The 21,403-nt window shown below is 39.8% G+C and overlaps 2 protein-coding genes across 5 annotated transcripts in view; one reads left to right on the top strand and one right to left on the bottom strand.

Annotated features, from left to right (window-relative positions):
* The first annotated feature begins 463 nt into the window (after positions 1-463).
* On the top strand, positions 464-11,821 carry GJB7 (gap junction protein beta 7). 2 transcript variants are annotated; one of them, XM_051777979.1, is made up of 2 exons: positions 464-6,216; positions 11,572-11,821. In XM_051777979.1, exons 1-2 carry the CDS (start codon positions 5,523-5,525, stop codon positions 11,706-11,708), a joined length of 831 nt encoding a protein of 276 aa, XP_051633939.1. In that variant the 5' UTR covers positions 464-5,522; the 3' UTR covers positions 11,709-11,821. The 2 variants fall into 2 exon arrangements, with proteins under 2 accessions (XP_051633939.1, XP_051633938.1); XM_051777978.1 differs by lacking the exon at positions 11,572-11,821 and having other exon boundaries at positions 5,523-8,268.
* The window catches only part of ZNF292 (zinc finger protein 292), a 56,130-nt gene continuing 43,089 nt past the window's right edge, over positions 8,363-21,403 (bottom strand). For all 3 annotated transcript variants that reach the window (XM_051777909.1, XM_051777911.1, XM_051777912.1), the window contains one exon: positions 8,363-19,987. In XM_051777909.1, the coding sequence (XP_051633869.1) occupies positions 12,818-19,987 (7,170 nt within the window). In that variant the 3' untranslated portion in view covers positions 8,363-12,817. The remainder of the gene's footprint in view (positions 19,988-21,403) is intronic.

Genomic DNA, 21,403 nt, shown 5'->3' with positions numbered 1-21,403 from the left:
TCCATGAGACAAGAGCAAGCTATTGTCAATATATTTACCTCTGCCATTTGGAGGCCTCCACCTTCCACTAAAAGCATCTGAAGGATGAAACAGGTGGGAAACCTTTGGCTCACATCAGCCTGAGAACCACAGACTCTGCTGCACTACCAACCACTAGGAACTGTCGTGGCAGAAGTGAACAACTTGGCCAGCACACGGCCAGGAGAGCTCCGTTTGCTCATGGGTTGTCACACCTTACCTGGCTTGGTTTTGAAGAGCCTTAAAAAGCAATGAGTATGAATATATTAAGGTTACAGCTTTACTTATTCTATGATAAGAGATGAGTTGTCTGAAGAAGTCAAAGTTAATTTTTGTGACCTCTGTTTTCTCGTTTACTCTCTTATAAGGATCTGGAGATCACCTTGGAGTTCTCATCACTGAACAGGAAACAAAGGTGTTGCAAGGTTAGTAATAGTTCTTCAGCTCCTATTGCAGATGTGCAACAGTTTGAACAGCTGGTGCATGTGCAGCTTGGTAGTGTGACTTTGAATTGAATTATACTGTTCCTGGGTGTTCCCAGGAGGTTTCCTCATCCCTCCTCTTCTCTAGCACTGGAGCACTGAAATAGATAGACCATGATGGGGACTGGTGAATTGTCAGGAATAGTTTCTGCACAACTAAGCTGTTTTAAAGCCAGAGAAAAAGCAAATCAGTGTTTTTCAGCCTGTGGACTTCACACCTCTGGCAGTCAGTAAGGAAGCAGTAGGCAGTCCATGAAATAAAGACTCAGCAACCATAAAATGGATGCACACTTCCTTATATCAACAAACAGGGAAGGTAAGGGGAAAATGCAGTTACTAAACAAACACCTGAAGTTAGGCTTCATTATTTGTTTGGTTGTTTATGGAAACCATTGTGCCAATGCTTCTTTTTTCTTTTCCTTGCTGTTTGGGAAAAAAATAAAAGTGCTGTGATGCTGTTTTGATTAAAGTGTAAAAAAAAAATTGAGAGGATGAACTCTCAAAACTGTTACCAGCTCTGATATTTTGTGATTCTATACCCTCCTCTGTGATTTCTAATTCTGCTCTCTGCTTTATCATTTTTGCCACTATTTACGGTTCTCTTTCTTCCTGTAGCATATATAAAAAAAGGGTAAGTTGTAGGTGCAGCAAAATATTCCCCAGGAATGTTTAGTTTAGAAAAAGGAGTTTTTCCATCTCTCAACCTGTGAGGATAATTCAGTTTGCATGTGCAGAACTGATAGATCCACTGTTCCCAGGATTGTGTTCTTTCTCTTCTTTCTTGCCATTCCACTTCCATTTCCCATAACACTGTGCCTTCTTCCTGTAATTTTTCAGCTCTCCAAGCTCCAAACTGTCTGCCCTCTTTGTGCCTCTAACACTTTGGATGCTTTCCCCACTTCTTTTTAGTTATTCAGTTTGTTCTTGCATTTTCTTACTGTCCCTCTCCTCTCCCCCAATTTTCCTCCACACAAAGATACCTTTTCTGCTTTTAAAGTAATTAAATTAGCAGAGCTGATTGAAATCTAGGTGAAGCAATTCTCTGAGCCCTGTGCTTTTCAACAGATGCATTACTCAATGTACATTAGTCAATCTTCTGTAGACCTCAGTGAATGACAGAAATGAATATTTGATGAATATATTCAACAACAATAGCATTATTCAAACACTTTACTCAATGAAGTACATTCAGCACATTCAGAAGTTAATGGTGCATTCAGGTTACTCTGTTTGCTCAGCAGAGCATGTGCCTAGCCCCAAGGGGGAAAACCAAGTCACTCATACATTTGAGGGAAACCAAGGGGTGGGGAGGCTCTTCTGGTCATTTGTGTCTCTAGTGAGCAGGAAAAAATGTGTGTGTATGTTGGTGGTGGTTGGTTTAAGTCACATCTAGGAAGTAAATTATGTATGTGAGGAGGAAGAGAGATGACCTGCTCTATTTACTGACTGGCAGAACTTGTTCTCATGCTGATCACTTGTACTTCATTCAGAAATGAGTAAAACAAATCAATGTATCTCTGATCTTCAGCTTTTGTCCCAATTGGAGTGTGCATGTGTATATGTGTATCAAGCCGGGGGTTGAAGTAAATCTAACCTCACTTCTTGCTCCATTCAACGTTTTCTTGAGCACTTGGTGGGTCCTTCCAACTCAGAATATTCTGAGAAATGATTCCGTGAAATAATCTATCTTCTACTGATTAAGACTCTTTAGTGCCTCCTTTGTAATTTCCCGTAGAGGCCAAGTCTTTTTTGTGGTCCTAATGTCCACAGTGCCAAACAGATGCTGCTTTGACCCTTTTGTAGCTTTTTTAAACCTTTGAGTATTTTCATTGTCAGCCTCAGCACTGGATATAAATTGATGTAAATTGATGTCATCTACATTTTCCACAATCTACTCAATTTCTTTAGCCAGCTTCCCTTCTTGACTCCCTTTGATTCATTCTGCACAAAATGAACCTCCTCTGAATGCTAAGGCTGAAATCTCTCCTTGGCTACAAAGATTTGAATCACATTTTTTCTTCTCTTGTCCTCAGGTTAGTCAGAACATAATTTTGCCAAAGTGTCACACCCTGACACCACTCAGCATCTGCTTTGATGTGTATTGCCACTTCTAGAAGTGCTAGAAAACCTCTTACCACTGTCATATTTTTCCTACTGCTCAGCTGTGTGCTTATTAGAAGATTTCTCTTTTACTGTTGTCTGAATCCTCACCTTGCTCTTAATTTCATACAGCCCACATAATGTCTTTGTCTTCTCTAGCCTCAGCTAACTTTACTTCTCATCAGCCTGTGCCTGTGCTGTTCCATGAAGTCAATTTTCTCTTGTTTATCAGTTGAGTAACTCCTTATCTTTGAGGTCCATTTTAGTTTTTCCATTCCATATGTTCTTTGCAAGGCTTCAGTGCATTAACTGCATTTTCAAAGCATACAAAAGCATCAGTTAACATCCACATCTATAGCAAGAGTGGTGCATAAAGCAAACAAATCTTTTAAAGGCACATTTGCAGCTCCTTTGAAGAGAGGAGCTGTGCTGGTTATAACCCAAATAATACCACGAAACAGGCTCTGTGGCCCTTTAGGCTTGAAGCTGAAGGTTGTCCTTTACAGCCATTTCCAATATCATGTGAAGGCTGCCAAGTGGAAAAAAATATAACCAAAGTTCTGCAGGCTTCCAGCTGTAGAAGCACTGCTGGCCACAAGACCTGACCTGCAGTCCTTTAGTAGATTTCAGTTTCTCCTCAACAGAGCACATAGACCAGGAACCATCTTCAGATCTGTAAAATCCTCAAAGTAAATTTCTCAGACTATATTTAGGTATCTCCATGGCCTGATTTCCACCAGTGTTAGCTGCCACTGATTTTTGTGCCTTGCTGGTGACCCAGCATATCTTTTATTTCTGTTCAGCTGAAGGCTCGGAACTGGTATAATTCCAGGCATGGATTAATAGGTGACATTAGGCTTTTTACATTAGAAAGGGATGGTGTGGTTATTGTGGCCATTAGCAAAAGCCCCTTTCAGCCATACTCATTTTACATGGCATAACAAAATTCAGTCTTCCCTTCGACAGTGCTTGTGTGCATCTTAAAAATCTTAGGAAGGGCCTCTTTAGGTTTTCTGTCTAATCTTCTTCAGAGGACAGCTCATCCACAAGATGCACACATATGTGCTCGCATTCATACCTGCTCCTGTGAACACTTTGTTTCCTTGCCTGTGCTATATCACAGTGGTATCGTTATGCTTTGCTGTTCAGCTCCTTTGAGACTGATGCAGTGATTGCATTTTACTTACCTAGGAAGCATCAAAGCACTGGTGCTGCTGTCTTCAAGAACTTGGTTTAATCTTCTGCTTGAGCTCTATTTGCAGATGTGGAGGACAGAAACAGCTCTTTAAAGAGGTATTTCATGAAGTCACTATCCTCCAAACATGTTTAAAAGCATAGGAGCATATGTCTGAAAAGACATAAGCTAACTTATACTTCCCTGTTATTTTTTATCTGCAGCATAGAGAAGTAACCATTCTTCCCAGTATAAATCAGCAATATATTAATTTCTGCAGCTGTCCTTCAGCTCCTCGAGTAAGTCATGAGCTCTAATGGTAGCACTGCAGGAATACCCAAATAACCTTGCTCCCCAGCAGAAGTCTGGCCATAGGCAGAAGTCTGGCCATAGGCAGAAGTCATGATGGACTGCAGAATCAAGAGAGAGCAAAAGAAGTACTGAGCTTTATAGAATCACAGAATCATTTAGGTTGGAAAAGACCTCCAAGATCATCAAGTCCAACCTTTGGCTGATTACAACCTTGTCAACTAGACTGTGGCACTAAGAGCCATGTCCAGTCATTTCTTGAACACCTCTAGGGATGGTGACCCCACCACTTCCCTGGGCAGCCTGTTCCAGTGCCTGACAACATTTCCTGTGAAGCTTTGTGATGCTGTGGCCTCATTGCTACTTGAACTCAAACTTGCCAGAGGATGAACTTGCTCATACATCAGGAGTAACTGCAATGGGATTTGTATGTGCCACTGCAACCACAAAGGGGTACATTTCCTCTCCTGCTAGGCAGAGCTTGCAGGAGCAGTAGGGGGGTAAGGACATTAAAAGAACACAAAGATCTGGAAACTTCTGATTTCCCTCCTCATATCTTCCAGCCATTCTGTGTCCTGGGACTACATTTACTTTTTGCTCTTTCAAAACAAGGGAGCTTGATATCCTCAAAGATCCACTCAGACCAGGAGATAGGGCCAGGTGGAAAAGTGACTATATTTTTGGGGGTTATCTCAGGTCTTCTTTTGACTTTGACAAGAGTCTCACTGCCACTGGCTCCCTTGACCAGCTCTTCCAAAATAAGTGTTACAGATTTAGGACAGGGGAAAACTTGTGCAGATAAGAAACTGTAACACACACATATGCACATATTTTTGGAGCGATAAGATATACACATGATATACACATAATAAGAAATACAACAAATAAAATCCAGTGAAGCAGGACAGGATTTAAAATGTTGCACAAGCTTACCCAGAAGTCAGACCACAGACAAAAAGAAATCAATTTGCACTTGTGTAGTCAAGTTATTATGGGACACGTGGCTCCTATACATAAATTTGAAAGCGAAATCTTATTTGCCTGGGCTTAGTATTTGCATAACTGACAGGTCTAAGTTAAGTGTACTTCAGTGGTAGAGTGCCAGCCTGAACTTGCCAGAGAAAGCTCTACCTGTCAGAAGACCCCTGGGGAGAACACGCACATTTCTCACAGAGGACAGTTTAACAGAATGATTAAGCTTCAGCCTAATTGACAAAATGTATTTAAACAGCACATAAATTTTGTGTAATAGCCTCAGAATGTACAAATTATCAGAAATAAGATCAGCTTGTTGTTGTTTTCCTTTTTAAATGCCTAATAATTTTAAATTATTTCAGCTATTGGTTATATTTCATGTTGAATGAATGTCTCGTTTTTCTTCACCCAAGAGGAAGCATCTCTCTGATCCTGTGTTTCTTTGATACAGCATTTCCAGAAAAATGAGCTGGGGATTCCTACGTGATCTGCTGAGTGGAGTGAATAAATACTCAACAGAAGTTGGAAGAATTTGGGTAGCTGTTGTGTTCATGTTCCACTTACTGGTTTATGTTGCAGCCGCAGAAAACATCTGGAAATACGAACATGATGAATTTGAATGCAATATCAAACAGCCTGGTTGTGAAAATGTCTGCTTTGACCATTTTTTCCCTGTCTCCCACATCAGACTTTGGGCTTTGCAATTAATCACGGTCTCCACCCCTTCACTCTTGGTTGTTTTTCATGTTGCTTACAGAGAGAACAGAGAGAAACACCACAACCAGAAGCTTTACAGAAACCCAGGAGAGATAGATGGTGGATTGCTGTGCACTTACCTAATCAGCCTCATTTTAAAAATAGGATTTGAAATAGTTTTTCTTGTTCTGTTTTATAAATTGTACAATGGATTCAAAATACCACATCTTGTGAAATGTGACATAAGACCATGTCCCAGTAGCGTAGACTGCTATATTTCCAAACCCACAGAGAAGATGATTTCCCTCTATTTTCTGGTGGCAACTTCATGCCTGTGCATCATACTAAATCTAAGTGAATTGACTTATCTAATTTTCAAATACTCCCCAAAATGTTATCTGAAGAGATACATGAAGAAACAGCAAGGCTCCAAAAGCAATTGTCGCAAATCAGAAATCATTGGTTACAACAGAGCAGCACCTGCAGGACAATTCCCCGATAGCTCCTCATCTTTGCCTCTGAATATACGAGATGAACATGAAAAATGTTCCCTGTTGACTTGAAAGAAGGCTGGAGACCACCCTCCCATTACACAAGCTGCTTTTGACAAATTGCTTTTCCCATGAGTGCTTTACAGAACTGAAAGGATAGTTACAGAGGAAATACTGTTTCTCTACTAGTTCCCCATTACTCTAGCTGATAAATTCAGTAACGTTATGTATGTCATACATAAAATCATCAAGATCTTTTCATGTTGAAACAAGAAGTGTAGAAGTCTGAGAATCCCATGAAGTTTTAATATAAACACAGATGCTTATGATAAATCATGTGAAACAATTGCTCACAGTTGTGTATTGAATATTGCACAGAATTGCTTTGGTACAAGCAAAAAGAGGCTTTTTATATGCAGAGGTGGAAGAACCTGGGACTGATTAAGAAACTGAACAATAAGGGGATGTACAGCATTTGTCAGGTGGGTGGATCTGATGACTGTTGCAACAGCAATAGGAAAGTGCTGGTGTTTGAAGTGAACTATGTAGTCACACGCCCATTCCACCAGACTAGAAAACATACCAAAACCAGAAAAAAACAAGAAGAGGTAGACACATCTATTTTAGCCCATGGTGATAAAGACAGACTTGCTTATTTAGCTGTTTATGGAGCACCTCCTTCTGAAAGCATCTGAGCCCTTTACAATTTTAAGGGTATTAATCATCAGAACACATCCTCTAAGGAAAGGCACTTGCTCAAACTTGTGCAAGCAGCACCAAGCAGCTCCCAAGTCATTAGATTTGTCTTCTGCTTTGTGGTTGTGGCATTTAAGAGAAAGGATCATTCCCAGTTCCACAGGAGTGAGTAGAGAAATGCAGACCACGCAATATGGCAGAACAGAAGCCAGTAGTCCCTAGTATTGAGTAGCCTGGAATCTGGTCCCTTAAGTAAGGCTGAAAATACTGCTGCTCTTTCCTTCAGTAGATTTCTCTGCTGTAAAAATATGAAAAACCTCCAGTAGAAACAAAGTAAAAAAGAATCATCTATTCCCTTCCCCCCAAGTTTCAGAGTATCTCTTAAATACCACACACTTCTGCGCCGTGTTATGTGCATCATTTGGGAAAACAGGAAAGGGATAGAAATTAGCTAAGACATGTCTTCTGTTGAACCTAGACTTTTAAGACAACAGAAACTAGTGCCTAAAAAAACTTATTTCAGGGTGGTGTGCTCTTTCTGTTGCTGAAATGAAAGACCTTTGAACAGAAATCAGTAGTGAGCCTGATCAAAATGCACCCTTTAGCACTACATTTATGAGTAGTGGGGTAGCAGTTACAGAATTAACTTTAAGAACTAGTGAATAAACTGTGTGCTTTTTGACTGTGATTTTCAAGGTGTGTTGTTTTTTTTCCTAAAATAAACCTACTTTTATAAGGTTTTGCTGCCAAACTGACCAGTGACAGCAGTCCCTCAGATACCACCTTGCCAGCCTGTGGCCAGTTAAAGTTTTACATCTCGAGTGATGCTGCATCAGTACCTATATCAAGACAAGGTGCTTTATGCAATTCAGGATGTTTCCTGTTAAATTTCTACATACACAGAATGTGGCTCGTGACAGAAATACCAGTTAGAAAGTCTTTTGCAGCTACTGGACAAAACCCACCAAAGAATGCATGAAGCAAAACCACTGCCCATGAGCCCTGTGAAACTGTGACTTCCACAGTCTGAGTAACGGAGAACAAAACCCAAAATCATCTTGGACCTTTTGTGCCCTCATGCATAATTTTTTTAAGATAAGGGCAACACTATGAAAGAAAAAAGTGTTTCTAAAATGTCTGGGTTTTAATTATTGAGGACAGATTTTAAGACAGCACACTAATGAAAAAGTATTCATTGTTTTTAAAGTAAGGTTTATTTGGGAGAAAATGAAGAGAAGCAAACACAGTTTAGACAACACAGGTTTCTGATAAATTTGTGCATTAGCTGCTCTCTAATAAAAAAGTATATAAAGTCAGCGCTTGAAGGGTTTTAGAGCATCCCTTAAAGCTCTGTGGCTGGTCAGAGATTCCCACTTAGACCAAAAATTTTCCCATGAAACAAGAACTCTAATTCTTTGGAATGTATGTTCAAAGTTTTATTTTTAATTCTATCTTCCAACAGCCATGAAATGATAAATAAATTCCAAAATCAACATGTTTCGAGTCTTGGAGGATACTTCAGTTCTGACAAAGCCAGTACCTTACATGAGAAATATTCTGAGAATTTATTATTACGGACCAACTCTGTGCAACCCAACTCACAGCAAACTGCCAAGTAGCCTCCACATCATGTGCTGAAAAATTTGAGTGTTTGATAGAGCAACTCATGAAAAGGAAGGGAGAGTCACACAAGGCAGCTCTGTCAGATTTTGCTGAACCTGAGAGAACAGAAATAAACTCATCTCTTTCTGAACCCTTGTTCTTGGCCATCATTTGGTCTTTTACTGGCTCCTTCCCTTCCACAGTCCTTTCCCTGCCTTTATAGGCTTTTGTTCTCCAGTTTAAGTTTCACTCATCCATACATCCCTGAAGGCGTTTGCTGTTATATTTTTTGGTTCAAATGAGTTTACAGGCTTGGCCCCTAAACTTCTGAGTCACCCAAATAGACATGTTAAAAAATTTAATTCAAGTGCTATGTTCCACAAGGATATAATCAACTGATAAGAAGCTGATCTGAGCCTATACAGTAACGGAGAAAAAACATGATCACTCCATGCACATTCATACAAAAATATTTACCTCATTCATATTCCAAAACATCAAAAGATCCATGTCTTACACAGACTTTCATTTTCTTTAAAATCCAAGTAAGCTCCTTGCCTTGGGACAGAAGAGGTTTGAAAAAAAGACACAGAAAAATATTTCCCTATTTGCTGATAGTTTATTCCCTCTACTTCCTTCTCCAGTACCACTGGCCCTGTTTCCCACCCTTTTAATAGTATCACCTTCTCCATGCCAAGGCTCCAGCCAGGGCTGAGCATGAGCTTCTCCAGCTCAGGGGACCTAAACCTCAGGGCAGCATGTCCCTGCCTGCACAGGTGGGAGCCATAACCAACTCTTTGGCACAGAAACTCATTGCAACAATTAGCCAACTACTTTTCCTCACCTGATCCAACAACTGGTTCTAGTGTTACTTGTACAAGCATTGCTCACTTGCTATCCAACAGCCATAGACTTGACATCCCAGTGTAACCCACAGTCCCCCCATCCTGCTCAGAAGGACCCCCTAAAACATGTGAGGACAAACCCACTACTCTTATTTACACTGAATTAGGGCTCAGACAATAGATTTCTTTATAAACATAGTTAACCACAAGAGAGACTGACTGTGACTTTCAGTCACAAAACAGTCTGTTCTCTGCATCCAGCCAGACTCCTCGATTTGGTTGTTTCCCCATCAGCACCAACTTCTGTTTTGGTCAGTACATTCCTGATGGCAACAAGGGGCTAAAAGAGCGAGCTTTTGCCTGAATGCCTTCCCCCTGCCCACCCCCCCCTTCACAGGTGACAAGTCTGGAAGGCAGAGACAGAGGAAGGAAAAAGGCAAGGCAGAAGACAGAGAGGGACTAAGCAATGGGGCCAGCGGCACCTCTGGGTGTTGGGGCACCCTGCAGGCTGAGGTGCTGCTGGTAGAGCTGCCTTGGCCACTTTGGAGCACCATCCTGCTCTGCAGCCCCAAGGGCTTCAGGCTCCAGAGAAGCCATCCCTTCAGGCATCCTGCCGCTGCTACAGTGGGAGGTTTCCTACATCACCGAAGATAAAACATCCAAATGGTATGTTTTATATATATATATATACCTGTTTTCTTTCCTTGGGAGCCTTTCTAGGTGGCATTACCAAACCAGAATGCCCTCTGCAGTCTGTGACATCTTAAATCAGACCCTGCCTTTGGTCCCCCATTTTAAGTTCAAAACACTTTTTTTTTAAAAAAAAGGAAAAAACAAGCCCCATACTAGCTTACCTGTGTCAGTACCCACCTAAAAGGGTCAAGGAAGGCACTGACTACATTGGAACAGCACCTACTTTAATTGGATTGGGATGAGACAGTATTAAATATTTCATTCTCAGAAATTCAGACCCTACATTCAGATACAAACCAGAAATTACTTTCTGGATATTTATGACATTGGAATTTTTTTCCTTTTCTCTTTTTTTAAATAGCATTCTAGTATAGCATTGTTTAGCTAAATAGTTATATACCATTCTCAGTCCAAGTACTGCAAATGATGTGGAATTTATCATCAGGAATGTCAATGCTGAAACTATTCAATTCACAACACAAAAATTCTTCTAAAAGACTAACAGTTGCGAGGTCTGTTGACAGTGACTGCAGTGGCTAAGTAAAGCTGAAAATGAGATTTCAGGCGATCTTTGTGGATTCACTCCAGAGGATCTCTGCCCTCTTCTCCCCTGCAGAAGTTCCCTCTACAATCACCATGGCTGGTATCCAACAGCAGCTCCATCCAGGGGGACCACGTGGCCTTTAGTAGGTAGAACATGGCACTGTGTGCTTGTAACTATTACAACAAACTCTCCTAGAGTTAAAATGCAAGGATTTGTTTTGGTTTTATCAGACAACACCTTTGATTTACTAACTTGGCAGAATTACCAGTTTAGTCACCTGGGAGGGAACAAAAGCGAGAGGAGCCAAGGGGCTCTGTTCAAATGGAAGCACAGGCTGTCTGTGAAGGTAGGCAATTTAGCACCACAAAGCAAACCAAGGGCTATGCTCAAGTTGAACTGCTGTTGCCTTCCTGCTGTTTCATACATAATCCTCACTCTCGCAACAAGTAATTTCATTTTGTTGTAGGAATGTGCCCTGTGGACTGATATTCGGGAAAACTATCAAAGATTCCAGGTGAATAGCTTAAGAGCAATCAAGTGTAGCATTTAATACAAAGCTTTACATGGCAAGACAAGTTCATAGAAAAAAAAAAATAAAAATCAAGCCAATCTCACCCAAGTTAGAGACTATTTTATATTACTGAAGGTAGGTCACACCCAATAATGAGAATAATCCAAGAAAAATTTTTGGTACCACACAACCCAGCTGGCTTGTCCCATCTGAGTCAAGATAATCACATGTGAAAACCAACACTGAAGACTTCTGGGTACTGACAGCTCCCACCAATGCATTCACATTTTTGGTTACTCAACAAACTGGATACCTGTCATTTCAGTTAGCAGCATACAGAGGAATTGCTCCAATCCCGGGCACTACAAGCAGCACCGCTTCTGAGGCTCGTTCCAGTGTGGAAAAGGGAGGTTGTGAGAGTGGTGCCAGGTACAGTCAGCAAGAGGCAGAAGAGCGCAAAGGGAGCCCATGCCATCAATAGAGCACAACCACTGAGTTTATCTGTAAGATCACAATCTCACTTCCCTTTCAGGAAGTGTCTTGTTTATTTAGCTTTTAATGGTATGGCATAAGGACTCGTGTATTTTATGGATAGATACCAAACTGGTATTATCAAAATAAACCATCTGTTTTATAAACCCACTATTTACAAAAACGGTTTCTGAAGTTTTTTTGTTTTGTTTTGTTTTTTTAACAAAAATTAAACTATACACCAATCTAAGTTACAGAAACAAAAATAACCTTTATAAGATCACATGTATAAAACAAGAAATGAAATGTGTTTTTATTTAAGGCAATACTGGGCTACTTCACAAATCACCACCTCAAATATATACACTGCTCCACACTACTAATTTTCTATCACATTCACAACGGATTCTTTAATACCAAATATTGTTTTAAATCTCCAATGTAGCAAACTATTTTTATTCACATTTCCATTTTTATTATGGAATCATAAATGCTTTGTATCCAATTAAAAGCAATGAAAAATGTAGCTATAAGAAAACTATTATATTTATGTGTTAACTACATATGAATAACATCCATAGATACTGGATGTCAAAATTTACAAAAATGAGTGTGTCAGTATGTTTAACCTATGAAATGTGATCTTATCCAGCTCCTCTTCTGTAAATAAATGCTTTATGCAAAATAAACTGGATATGACAGACTTAGCTAGCTTTAGTTCAAAAGTTCTTAATTTAAAATGACTGAAGGACAGTTTTAAAAACTTGCTCACTTAGTTACAAATTAAAATTCCGAATATAAATGTGTCATTTAATAGTTTAGACTTACAGACTGCTGGTGGCAGCAAATGATTTACAATAATAAATATATACAAAAAAATTGTATCTACAAATAAAGAGAACTGTTATACATGAGAAGTAACCTGGTGAAAGATACCAATCACAGACAACTCACAAAGATTTAGTTTATGGAAAGGACAAGCTGATAGAAAGTTGAGGTCTTGATAAAGTATTTACAGAACTGAAGCAATTACTCTGTTCTTCAAGTCCCATAGGGATAAAAACAAATAAGACATTTACATGACTCATGTCATGTTTTTTGCTAGATTAAATCACTTCAAAATAAAAGAGCTCCACAGTTACTAGCATGCTTGATGGCTTCCTATTCAAAATAAATTCTATTACGGGTCACGGTTAAACACATTAGGTTTTCAGTATTTTGATTCCCCTTCCTCAGTACCCAAAACAATTACTTTTGCAGCTATAACCTCTGGATTATCCTCCCAACGTCCTTCAAGCCTTCTCAAACTGACAACAGGTTTCATTTCCTGAAGTTGCTCCAACAGACGCTCAGTGCAGTCTTTAAGAGTCTTGTCTAAAACTATCTTTACATTATCACCACATGGGAGCTGTGATGGGTTGGCAAACAGTACAAGGGTTTCAGTTTCAGAACATGACCAAGTGACATTATCACTTGCTACAGGGGTCTTCTCACTGGACTTCCGTGAGTTTGAATGGGATCCTTTTTTGGTTCCGCCACTGTGGAAGTCTCTTTCAGTGTTTTTCTTTTGCTTCACAGCAGACTCTTCAAGGAACTTGAGGAATGACACTTCAAAACCCATTGGCTTAAACGAGCTCCAGTCAAAAGCTGCAGGTTGCTCCTCAGCCGTTTGAATGGCAACAGCAGTCTCTTCCTCCCTATGCATGCTACTCACATCAACAGGCAGTGCTTCCTCAGTTTTTTCAGCTCTCTTTCTCTTATTCTGAGATACATTTTTTTCTTTATTTGCTCTTTTCAGGTTGTTTGATTTTTGCTTCTCTGAGGAGCAGGAGCCGGTCTCCTGCAAGTCACTATTTACAGTGGAAGAGATTTTTGCTTGATTTTCAGCAGTTGAGCAATCCTCATTAATTAGTTTAGTAATGAATAGTTCTGTCAGTTCATCCACTTCATCCTTCTCACCTTTTTCAGTTTCCTTTTGTGGTAAGGTAGTTGTGCTTGAATCATTATTGCTCATTATCAAACTCGGTTCAGGCTCTTTCACATCAGCTTTTTTATCAGTCTCCTCTTGCTCACAAGAGGCTTCCTTAACCGGGGGTACAGGCTGCTTTTTAGATACAATAAGGAGATTTCTGTGTTGGGAAGTAAATGCTTTGGACAGTTTGTGACATTTATAATGCCTTATTATGTTACTTTCACTTGTAACCACAGAGGAACATCCCTTTATCATACATGGATACTGAGTCATGAACCTGCTTGTACATTCCGATAAGGCATCATGTCTAGTCTTTATTGAATACACATACTTGCCACGTTTCAGTGAATAAGCCTTATTTTCTTGAACTTGTATTTCTTTTGCGTTGTTATTTTCCAAGCTCACGTTTTTCTTTCGTTTTGTTTTCACTGACAGCCTGTTACCTTCTTTTCCTGATCTGTTTTTGAGTGCTCTCTGTTTAGACTTCGATGGTTTCTCCTGATTTGCTTTACTTGAAATGTTTTCCTGGCCCGGTGTCAGTCTCCTGGGTCTTATTAGATGATCTTTATGCCTGTCATTATGTTTGTTAAAAATATGCCTCAAGAGGTTAGACCTAGTAGCATAAATACGGTCACAGCCTTCACAGTCACACTTAAATACGCCATCATCTTCTACTTTGTTTGGCCTTATCTTAACACCGTGATCTGTCTCAAGATGCACAACATAGTTAAGATATGCTGTAAACGAAGACTTACACTGAGACTGGTCACAAAAAAACCTTCCCACCTCTGGGGCTGATTTCATGTTTCCAATCTGCTCTGGGGTCATGTTGTGAAGCTTCATATAATGTTGTATCAAGCTGGTAACTTCCTGAAAGATGCGGGAGCAGTCACTCACCTCACACCTGAACTCTCTGATGGCAGGTTTGGTTTCCACCTCCTCTCGTTCCTCTTTGCCTTGCTCAATCTCCTCCTCCACTTCAGCAGAGAAGGCAGGAAGGTCTGATTTGTGCACAGCTTGGTAGTGAAGGATTAGGTTTTGTTGTATTGTAAAAGCCGCAAAGCAGCCCTGATGGACACACCGGTATGGTCTGTAAGGGCTGTACCTTGTGGGAAACTCCAGAGACTTTGTTACAGTCTTCCTACCATTTTTCTCCTCTTTTTCCTTCCTGTGCTTCCTAACCTTGCGGGCTTTGGGTTGTGCCTCTGTGCTACCAAAAGAGGCTGCATTATGCTGCTCAAGCGGAACAGTAACCATTTGGGGAGGTTTTTCCAGTCTTTCAGGAATATTATTTTCAGGTAGAAGTTTTTCCAAGACTTCTACAGGTTCTACAACTTCCTTTATCTGAGCTTCTTTGACCAACGGAGCTACAGTTTTGTTTTCTGTTACTAGTGTCTGCGCAGTTTTTATTTCAACAGGTTGTGGGGCTGTGTTTACAGTTTCATTTTGAGATCTTCTGCCATAAGGCCTTTTAATTTTTAATTTTACCATCTCCTCTGTTGTAAAATGATGTACAAGCTGACAGTGTGCTCGGAGATTAGAGTTCCTTGTGAACGTTTTTGGACAGGTAGCTACAACACATTTGAATGGGGCATACTTCAACTGATGTTTCTTGATTTCTAGTATCATTTCTGCAGTGTACTGATGAATCTTGCCATAGTGTTTAAATAATGCATCTTTTGTCATAGCACTGTAATTGCAGCCAGGATTCTGACATACAAAAGGTTTATTAACTCTATCACTAAACTGAATGTTACTTGCCTCTGGAGATATCTGAATGAGGGGCTTATTTTCAATTGATACAACTGGGACTGCTGGTGCTAGCGTGTCTGCTGGAGGACACTGGGAAACAGTCTCAGAGATCTGAAGAGGAGAATCATCTTCGAGCTTCAGTTTTTGCAAGCCCTCCAAAATTTCCAACATTTTAGTATCATCCTTTTGAGATGTCTCGGACTGAGCAGAACTACCCTTTGCAGCAGTGACATTCCCAGTGTGCACAGAAAACTGTGCAGGAGTGGGTAGTTTTACACTGGGTGCAGAATTTTCTGAGGAAGCCTGTGCACTATTTACTTGCAAGTTCTGTCCTGAATCAGCGATGGTATCCTGAATTTCAGTTTTCACCTCAAGTATCTGTGAATTCATAGCAGTTTTAATTATTTCCAAGGTTTTTTCAAAGTTCTGCATAACATTGTCTTCTGAAATCTGTTCCTCCGAATTTGCTCGCACACAAGAATTTACAGTCATCATTTGGGAATCCCCATTTTCACTTTTTACTGTTAAAGGGGGCAACACTCTATGAGCCTCGATATTTGTTTTGAAATTCTCTTTGATACTGGCCATGAATAACTGATTGTCAACGTTGAGTTTTTGCGTGAGATTTTCCACCACTGCTTGAGAGCCACAATTTGCAAGCAAGTTGGACTGAAAACCTTCTCCCTGTATTTTCATGTTTCCTTCAGTGCTTTTGGTTAGAAGTCCCAACACTGTTGCATTATTTACTGCTACCTTCTGTGATATACTGGGCACAAACAAAGGCGTAGTTGTTTTTCTCTTCCTCTTTGAAGAACTGGTTCCCTTCTTATTCAAGTTGCTTGATCCTGAATTCTTGGGACTACTTATAACTGAAACTCGTGAACTGTTCCCTGCAAAGTTTTGTGCTGTTGCAACAGTATTAGAAAATGAGCTAGGACACAAGCCTTTTTCAATGGTCTTTAGCATTAAGTCCTCTGTTGCAAAACCAGGCAAACTCTTGCATTCATGAGGCATTTTGGCACTGAGGGTCCTGTTTTGGTCTGTTAGCAGGGTACTGGGGTTACAGACTGTCTGCAGCAGAGGGGACGTGGCTGAGTTGGGCAGAACAGCTGCATTTATCTGAGTCGTACCAGAGACACAACTTGTTGTCACTACGCGTGGAAGTACTTCTGTGTTATCAAAGGTACTCGGGATGCCTGCACTTTCCAAGGCTTGTTTTATAATTTGATTTCCTTCCTCATTCCCACTGGTATTAGTCACACTGGCTCGTGGAAACATAGTCTGCAGTAAGGCTGTGGAACGATTTTCAGCTGCAAGTAACTGGAGGAATGACGGATCTTTAAAACACGTTTCTGGATTGAAGGCAGACTCCTGGGGTTGCTGCAAGTTTAATGAATTTGAAGAAAGAATCATACTGGCAAGCAAAGATTGTCCATTAGCCTGCAGGGCTTCTGGAGAAATTTCTGATCCTTCAAGAGGCTTACAATACGACCTCTTAGATAAGTGGCCACCAAGTGATCTAGGATTAGTGAAAACTCTGAAGCACCTGCTACAGATAAATTTGCCATCTCTAATTATTGCTGGCCACTTTGCCCGCTTGTTATGTTTTGGCTTCCTTTCTTTCCCATTTGGGCCCTGGCCACGATCTTTTTTCACCTTTTCTGAAGCTGGATGTTGAGAACTAGTTTCACTGAAGTTATTTTCATTACTCAATCGTGAGGGAAATATTTGATCAACACTTTCCTCTTTTGGGAAAACAGAACTAGTGTTTCCTTCTAGTTGCAATGAAAAGCTATTTGTGTTATTTTCCAGTTGTGAGAAGACTGAATTTGGAGGATTCTCTGCTGACGAAGGAAACAGAGACATTGGACCATTTTCTGCAGGCAAAGGAAGAAAAGGATCTGAACTGCCATCAATATTCAGAGGCATAACTGTTTTTGCTAAATCATCCAACTGGGAAGGTAAGGTTGCACCAGAAAGATTTTCCATTTGTGAACATAAAACACTCTCAGGCTCACTTTTAATACGAGTAGACAAACTTGGATTTATGACACTTTCCACTACAGGCAACATAGGATTGGCCAAATTTTCTAGGTGCGTTGGGAAAAGAGAACTTGAGACATGTTGCACTTGACTGGAACAGGTGGGATTCAAATTTGATTTGTTCTGTGCAGTAAAAGCAGCACCACTGAGATTGCCCACTTGCGATGGCGTAAGATACACAATCTTCCCATCGTTGGGCACATTTTGCAGATTGCTGGATTTTCGTGGTTTCTTATTTTTACGCTGCATTTTAAAAGCAGCATATTCGTCAGGGTGTGCTGCCTTCATATGTTTGCCAATGCTCTGTGACGAGTTGTACGTTCGAGTACAACCTTCAACCTGACAATTAAATTTCTGAACTGGGGTTGCTGGTAACACAGCTGGAACTAGAGAGTTATTTACGTTAGGCTGTGATGGAATAAATGTAATACTTTCTAAAGTTTTTAAAGGCAGGTTATATAGATTAGCTGCAGCTTTAATACTGTCTTCAATTTCAAGTTTGGAAATGGGTAGACTGTTTCGATATCCTGTCTGATTCTGCATGCTGAATGGATTTACAATGCTTACTTGTCTTTCTAAGCTTTTTGATTCAAGGGTTTCTGGTTTTAGTGTGTCTGAGGTCACAGAAACAGTCTGAATATTCTGAGTCTGACTGAGACAGTCTTCCTCCTTTCTCTCTTGGAAAACTGGAAGACAAGAGTCAACTGATGGGCACAACTGCTGCACTCCAGGTTTAGCAGTATCTACTTTACTGGCAATAGCACCCAATTTACCTCTTTTTGCAAAAGTATCTCGGATCTTCTGGTTAACAACAGATAGCTTCATGCTGCCTGCTGGAACTGTCACTTCTGTTTTCACTGAGCCTATAGGAGACTGCTCTAAACCAGCACTAGGCAAGGCATCGCCTTGCTGCAGTATACTCGTCGGCGCATTTACACTTTCGTTCCCTACTGGCTCTGCTTTGATTTGGTTCCAAACAACATTTTCTTCTTCAGTGGAACTACTTTGGTTGTCAGATGGAGGAGATGTCATTTCCTGTTTAACAGTAACTCCACTGGTGTTTTCATTAGCTTTAGAAGATGGACTAAGATTGGACTGATTATTTTGGTTTTCAGGCTGCTGCTCTGTTTCAGGCTGCTTGCTGTGATCCTCAACATGCTTTTCCAATTCATTCTGTGAACGGTATACCTTTCCACAGCCTGTGACTTTGCAGGTATAGGTATTATAGTGTTGTGCTTCATGATCATAGAGTAAATAGGCTTCAGAAAACACTCTGCCACATTTAGGAAACATACACTTAGCTCTGAAGACTTGATGCTCTCTTCTGTGTGTCAGTAGCTCAGCATAACTGTTAAAACCAGCCTTACATTTCATCTGTATGCAGATATAAGGCTTGCTGCCACAGTGCATTTGTAAATGATCGTTCAGGTGAGTAACACTTACAAAATGTCGTCTACAGTACTGGCAAATCACTTTTTTGCTTTGCATTTCAAGAAAACGTTTAGCTTCTTCGTTATCTTTATGCCCCTTTGCGTGTGCTATTAGATTTTTAAAATATTTAAAACCTTTTTTACAAAATGTTACAGGGCACGTGAACTCATTAACAGGGAGTGGCTTTTGAACTGGCACTATATCTGGTACATAAGGTTTATCTTTGTCATCATTTTCATCATCTGAGCCATCATTATCATTAAACACAATAAAGTCTGTTGAATAGAGACTGTTCTTCTTAATGGGTCGCTGCTCCTGTTTGGATACAGAATTAGTTTTCTGATTCTCATTGGCAGTTGCAATTTTAGGAGGTCTTCCCAGTCTTCTCAGTGGTTTCATAGCAGCTAATCTCTCTTTGCTGGATTTTTTAACATGCAAAGTTACATGGGGAACAAAGTTTTCTTTAGAATTAAAATTTTGGGCACAAATAGGGCAACTGTAAATTCCATCTTTATAATGTTTTTGTGCATGTCTAACTATTCTATGACCTAGGAATTCTTTGTCACATAACACACAATACTGCATATAAGCTTGCCAGTTCCTAAATCTAGCTGATATGAACCCCCTCTCTCTGAGCTTTTTGATTTCTCTCTTTTTCTGCTTTTCATCTCCGATACCCTTAAGAAGGCTTGTAGCTTCATCAAGGCCAGCAAGCCCATTCATAGAAGTTTCTTTAGTCTCTTCTTGGCAATCCTCAACCTTCTCATAAACTTCACTATCATTTAGTTCATCTATTGAGGACACGATGGATGCCTCCTCTCCCATAAGTGCCAGACACTGACGCTTTAGAGTTTTCCAGTCCCAGAACTCTGGATCAAAAGGCCACTGAGTTTTCAGCACAAGCAAGAGCTCACAGCGCAAAGAATTTGGTATTGGAAGATTCTCTTCATCATACTTCTGGTCAGGCTGATTATACAGCATTTCAACAGCATAATATGCATCCACAGTGGGTTCGAGAAGAAATTCACTCAGTTGACAAGCACGTTTAACTTCCAAATCATCTGGAAGTAAGCAGGAGATGGTCTTGCAAATAGATATCTTGACATCTGCATTTTCACTGGATTCCAAGCGCAATGCTTTCACACATAGTTCAATGCAGGTTGCAAGTCCAGCACCATCAATCTGTAAAAGCAAGACTAATTTTACTAAGTCAGCTTATCATAACCCTTTCTACACTTGTAAGTGAAAGATGTCATTATTCAATCCTAAGTGTCAGAAAAAATGCATCTAGAGTTCACAGTAATACTTCACTTTAAGAAACATAATGGTTTGTCTTTTGATGCTATTCCTTAGGTTGCATAATATGTCTTCATGCTATGACAAAAATGCGGAAGTTTACATACAACTAAAAGACAAATTAATTCTATGTTCTGTCTAGTTTGAGGACTTTAGGACTGTATGTTAGAGGTGTTCATTTTATATTAGAGCAACACTGAGCCTTTTCATTAAACAAAGCCTGTCAGTTGAGTCACAGTTACTGCAGAAGAGCTTCTGTGAAGCATTAACACTGTGCAGAATTCAAATGGTAAACAGTGCTACAAGTTAAACACAATCTTCAGAAAGATCTATAATTTGGAAATCACTTAAGGTAAAAAGGTTTATTTTTATTTTTAAAGATTATGACATTTCAAAGTCAACTGACCTCAACTGAACACATGGCTTCAGTCCAATTGAAAGCATTAAATATAGTTAAGTATAGTTAAATGTTCCATCATTTGAATGTTCCAAAGGTCATGTGGTCTTTTCTCATTCATACCTTCAGGCAACATCATTTACATTTACATTGACTTTACAAACTTTTTATGCTGCCAGGGCTGCACAGAGAGGCTGTGGTATACATGAGAATAAAGTCCAGCGAATTTATGAATGCACCAGTTTACTACCTAAGTGGTCTCCAATTTCTGCCATCAGTGAAATGATCCACTACTCACTGGAAAAAAATGAATATGGCATGGAACAGACAGAGCTCTTAATATCATAAGACTCCGTGGAAGTTATTTCCTCCCCCCCTAATTCCAATTTATTTCAGATCTTTGGAAAAAAACAATCCTTAAGATTAGATGATCATGATTAGCAATACCAGAACACTGCAAAAGGAAAACTGGAATTTTTATTCTTAGAATTAATATCCTGACTTACAGAAATCTCCCAACTAAAAAGCTTCGTAAGAGCTCAGTTTAACTATCAATATTAAATATTGCAACTACTAAGGAAATTAAGAAAATTAGAAGGTGAGGTTAGCCGAGATATATGAACAGTTTTAATATAACATTGGATCTAAGTCCACAAAAGGCAAGTATTTAATTTATTAAAATAAGCAATTAAAAAGGGTTTCTTTTTTGTAATTTCTTTTTTCTTTTTAAGCTTTCTGTAATTTTACTTTTCTTATATATTAATATACACCCTTCGTTTCCTTGCCTCATAAGCTTTTCCTCTCCATTTTCTGTAATTTCTGAAATACAGAAAATAATGAGGAGGAATGTTAGGGCCTGCTTACAGAAAATACCTCATGTAGAGGACACGGGCAATAGTAGAGGC

This window comes from Manacus candei, unplaced genomic scaffold, assembly GCF_025592945.1.
Source record: "Manacus candei isolate 608988 ecotype Guabito, Panama unplaced genomic scaffold, ASM2559294v1 h1tg000011l, whole genome shotgun sequence".
NCBI lineage: Eukaryota > Metazoa > Chordata > Aves > Passeriformes > Pipridae > Manacus > Manacus candei.
Note: the sequence above shows the minus strand (reverse complement) of the source record. Positions and strands in the feature narration are given on the sequence as shown.